This window comes from Patiria miniata, unplaced genomic scaffold (assembly GCF_015706575.1).
Source record: "Patiria miniata isolate m_02_andy unplaced genomic scaffold, ASM1570657v1 HiC_scaffold_27, whole genome shotgun sequence".
In the NCBI taxonomy this organism is placed as follows: Eukaryota; Metazoa; Echinodermata; class Asteroidea; order Valvatida; family Asterinidae; genus Patiria; species Patiria miniata.
The window spans coordinates 9,433,104-9,438,070 of NW_024037066.1; the positions used below are offsets into that span (position 1 = coordinate 9,433,104).

Below are 4,967 nucleotides of genomic sequence, written 5' to 3' on the forward strand. Positions count from 1 at the left end.
CCAAGTCACAAACCCTTTAGCTACACTACATGTGTATGGTAATCCTGTACAATAGCACTGCCTGACACTCTTCACAGTCTGGTCTCCACTCCAGCAAAAGTCATTCTTCAGTCTTATGAACAAATAGAGGACATCACGTACATAGGCAGTTGCTGTGAAAATACAATGATGAATATTGTACAATACACAGGCCACTCTCATTAGTTCAAACACTGATGATAATAATGTACAAATTCTTGGTTCCAACTGTGCATTTATATTACACAAGCTGATTTACCCGATCATAGATCGGGTAGGGCGTAGTGTTGGGGATGAAAATATGGGTTAGTCGAGAAGACGTGCAGAAAGAGGAATTGCGCATAAATGCACAGTCGGGACCAAGGCTTCGTCTATAACCTAAATTTGTATTAACAGTGTTTGTACTAACACAAGTTGACTGTACACGTATGTGCACAATGAATGGGATTGATGTTCCTCTTAATACAAAATTCTGATATGACAAACATTGGCCTGGTCCAGCCGAGTACATTGTATACATGTACATTAACGATAGTCGACTGTACATGTATTCGAGAGTGCCGGTCCCATTCACTGTGCTGGACAAAATGTCAAGTTGGATTTTTGTACATGTATCAGAATTCTGTATCAAGTGGAGTGCCATCCCATTCATTGTGCAGTTGGACCGAGGCTTTGATACACGCGTAACCAGAGATTGCGAACAGCAGTCAGTCCGCAGCGCACGCGATAATGAGGTCAAATGCCGAATTTAAATACAGTCGAGTCTCGGACCTCGCCAGATTGTTTGTTATATTAGAATTTTGTATTAAGAGGAACATCAGTCCCATTCATTTTGCACATAAATGCACAGTCGGGACTAAGGCTTTATGTTTGTTATAACCAGAATTTTGTATTAACAGAGTTTGTACTAACGAGATTCGACTGTACATGTACAGCATTTGTGTATTTACCAAAAACTTAGCACTTTGAACAAGAAATAAAGCAACATTTTATGCAATAAATTGATTAGATGGTGATTCGTTTTATTGGGATTGGTAACAAACACCTAACATCCTGTGGAGATATAAAACACGAGTAATGTTGGCTACCTACTTCAACTTATGTACAGGTGAGGTCCGATTAGAAATACATTGTACATGTATACATGTAGGTCGACAAGATGAAACATCCAAATTATGCATACATATTCAATTCGAATCAGCTGTTTTTTTAAAAAGCCTAGAAAATTTTACTTCAGTTACATACATGTACATGTATTAAGTGTTGAATTTGAAGACAAAATTAATGTCCCAACTGGCTGTACATGTACATGCATTAAAAATGTCAACCTAGTAACTGAAATTTATCTGCAAATTCAGATCCCAATTCAGATGAGAATGGATCATTGAAACACCATCGTTGTGAAAATGAAATACTAAATGTTGAAAACTAAGTGTTTACATATCACTATAGATTCAATAAATTAAGTTTTTAAAATCCCACTTCACTACTGGTGTACATGTTATGAAAATAGCATTTCAAATTCTTGCACCAATACTGGCTATCGTGTAGTGGGGCCCATGTTTTTTTTCAAATTACAATGTAAATGACCTTTTCAACATAGAGCAGACTTTCTTACGCGGTTTACAGTTGATGCAGTGCAATTCAGCGCGCCTTGAGCGTTCACAGTATGTTGCGCAGTGATCGCCACCTTCATTTTCATGTTGCGTTATATCATCGTCACTTGCTCTGAAATTGTCCTAAAAAATTCAAAAACCTGCCCTCTAACACGTCTATTTACTGCATGTTCTAAATTTGTCAGGACAAATAATTTAAAAGTGGATTTTGTTCCCTTATAAATAGGGAACTGGGCCCATAGATACCCCATTGCCCCAATACAGGCAGTTTTCTGTTTTCAATGACGTTTCCCTCAAGTCTTCTGCTCAGTTCTGTGAGGTAGCAATTACTCGTCTTTAAACAGGTAGTGAAGCAAGATTTCCCAACATTCAGACTGGTCTTGAACTAACATTTACAAAACTTAAAAAACAAAATGTTCTGGATATTAAAATGAGGTCATAATACACATGGTCACAATAAACACACAAGTTAAAAACCACACTGATCTGTTGTTTAGTTTTGGGGCGAGTGAACATCGTTTCCGAAATTCAAAAAGGATGAATAGCCAACTTGGCTTCTATCATGGTTAACCTTATAATTATAGTAAAATATGTTCCAAAATATAGTACCAAGATCTTCAGATACAAGTGGGGAATAATACTATTTACAAATAGATTCTGCTTCTCATAGTTGGTTGTCAATCAGCTAGCTAGCAACTGTTTTATCCTCCGAACAACTTTTCTTCAAGAACTGACCAACGATAGCAGTGTTTTTGAACTAAACTACAGGAGTTGAGCACAGAATTGCATTTCTTAAGCACGTTCTCCACGGATTCTTCTGGCCAGCTGGATGTCCTTGGGCATGATTGTCACTCTCTTTGCGTGGATGGCACACAGGTTGGTGTCCTCGAAAAGACCCACCAGATAAGCCTCGCTGGCTTCCTGCAATCAAAGCAACAACATGTTAACTCTCATACTCTGACATAACAAGGGTCATTAGTATTACTGGACAAAAGCCATTTCAATTTAACAGATCTCATACTGTCTCATTGTGCTGTACTTTACACTGGGAAAATCTGGCATTAAGTGGCATAATCCCTGAAGATTTTATTCTTTTAAGAGGTGCGCACCTGGAGGGCACCAATGGCTGCACTCTGGAACCTCAGTTCCGTCTTGAAGTCCTGGGCGATCTCACGAACCAGACGCTGGAATGGGAGTTTGCGGATCAGCAACTCTGTGCTCTTCTGGTACCGCCGAATTTCACGGAGAGCCACTGTACCAGGCCTGTAACGATGGGGCTTCTTCACACCTCCGGTTGAGGGGGCACTCTTACGTGCAGCCTTAGTGGCAAGTTGCTTACGAGGGGCCTTGCCTCCTGTAGACTTTCTGGCGGTCTGCTTGGTACGAGCCATGATTTTTCACTGGATTTAGGTAAAAGAAAACAACCAAACAAACAAGTAAGCAAACTATTTCAGCATATTTGTGACTTCACCGACACAATGTTTTTACAGGAGTGACTCAAGTTTTACACTGCTCCTTTCTGAAGAATGTTGTATTGGGACATCATCATTGTTCATTTGTTGAGTGTTACAATGGTTACCGTTGAGACAAGTCGACTTGGGACAACTTGACCGTTAAACAAGTAGACTTTTACATGGAGGCGACTACGACAGCGGGTATAGCTGTATAGCGGCGCACGTGGTATTTTCCACAAAGACTTGTGCCCGTCGATGCTTAGGCATTTGCTAGACCCGTGAACATGGCGTGTTAACACGGGTCAAGGCATTTGCGTGTGTCGCGTTCCGGGTAAAAAAATCCCATAATCTGGGGACCCAGGCATGCCGGGTGTACAGTGGCACGGCATGCTGTCCGCCCCACCAACATGCCCAAACCACAAATGTCTCGCCTCCAAAAAATTGCAAGTTGAATTGTCTCAACGGACGACTTGTCTTTTCATTTGACAAACAGACATGACAGACAGTCGAGTTGTCTCAACAGTCGAGTTGTCTCAACAGTCGAGTTGTCTCAACGGTCAGCATGGTCAGATGGTCGAGTCGGACGGTTCAGTTGTCCCAAGTCGAGCTGTCTCAACTGTCAACGGTAGAGTTGTCTTGACATGTCTGACCCACCATAAACAATGCTACAGGTACAGCAAGGACATGAAGGAGGAAAAAGAACTTCAAATTTCAAGTAATTTTTTATTACAAATAGGCCCAGCCGCCTGACAATAAGTTTAGTGTTTATACACACCGAAAACCAAGAGGTTTGTTTTGTCAATGTCATGTTTGTCTCTTTAAAACTTTTAAGGCGGCTAAATCGAGTTTAACGCCAAAGTGGTCTAAATATAATTGTATTTGAACGGCAAACCATCAAGCATATCCCAACATGTCGCCCTCCGAGTCCGAGTTAACCCTTTTCTTTTCACACACTTTCCGATTTTGGGACAGTCAAGTCTGCAAGTCATGACAGTCTACCTTCGCAACTGTGGTACCCAGGCCTAGTAAACTTTCTATCAAAACCACCATAAACATGATAAATACACAACCTCAGAATGTTACATGATTTGACACTTTGTTAATAAATAAATGTCACTTCGCAAATAGAGAAAATCCACACGGAAAGCAATGCACATTGTATTTCACCTGTTCCTCACGATGTTCCTGTCTCGGTGCACACGATTCCCTTCCAAACAACAATGTGACATCAGCATGTGGAAATCCCGCACTAGTTATTTTTATCAATGAAGTTCCGAAATCTTATGAGCCAGATATTTCCATTGGTCGGTTTCGTGGAATAAATGAGCTGCATGCAACGGGAACGTTGATTGCTTAACGCAATGCCTTCTCATTGGCCAATTGGGAGAATTTAGCTCACACCGGATTGGTCATTATTCCGTGATTCTGATTGGTTAAGCCTCAACCCTCGGGATCCCGATTTTGTCACAAGCTTGTCTATGGGATTTTATGCGTTAATTTCCTTGTTTGAAATGACACCATTTTAGGCCTTTTTAACTGAAATTTACCTGCAGAGCTGCCCAAGTGTGACCTATCATATAATCTCCGTGTATCATAGACTGTTTGGAATGATATAGCAGGCATAAAAGATGAAAATTATGGGGTTAAAATGACGTTCTACTTCGAAAGAAGTCTCAAATCTAGCATTCATAAAATCGTAACTTTCGTCCAATCAAAAGTGATGTTTCCTGAAGTTTTAGGGTAGCGCGTGCATTCTAAAAAAGGAACAAATTCACAGAGAAAGTCACGTGATATGTATCTTACTTCTAGAAACAAATCGACTCCATATATTTGCAACACGGCATTTCCACAGTAATAACATGATATGCTGCAATGGCAC

At 40.5% G+C, this 4,967-nt stretch overlaps 1 protein-coding gene across 1 annotated transcript; it reads right to left on the reverse strand.

Annotated features, from left to right (window-relative positions):
- Positions 1-1,019: 1,019 nt before the first annotated feature.
- Positions 1,020-4,408, reverse strand: LOC119734262 (histone H3.3A). The gene is made up of 3 exons (XM_038207649.1): positions 4,256-4,408; positions 2,744-3,034; positions 1,020-2,555 (listed from the first exon to the last, which is right to left on the reverse strand). The coding sequence occupies exons 2-3, from the start codon at positions 3,023-3,025 to the stop codon at positions 2,427-2,429; spliced, it is 411 nt and encodes a 136-aa protein (XP_038063577.1). The 5' UTR covers positions 3,026-3,034; positions 4,256-4,408; the 3' UTR covers positions 1,020-2,426.
- Between the last annotated feature and the right edge of the window lie 559 nt (positions 4,409-4,967).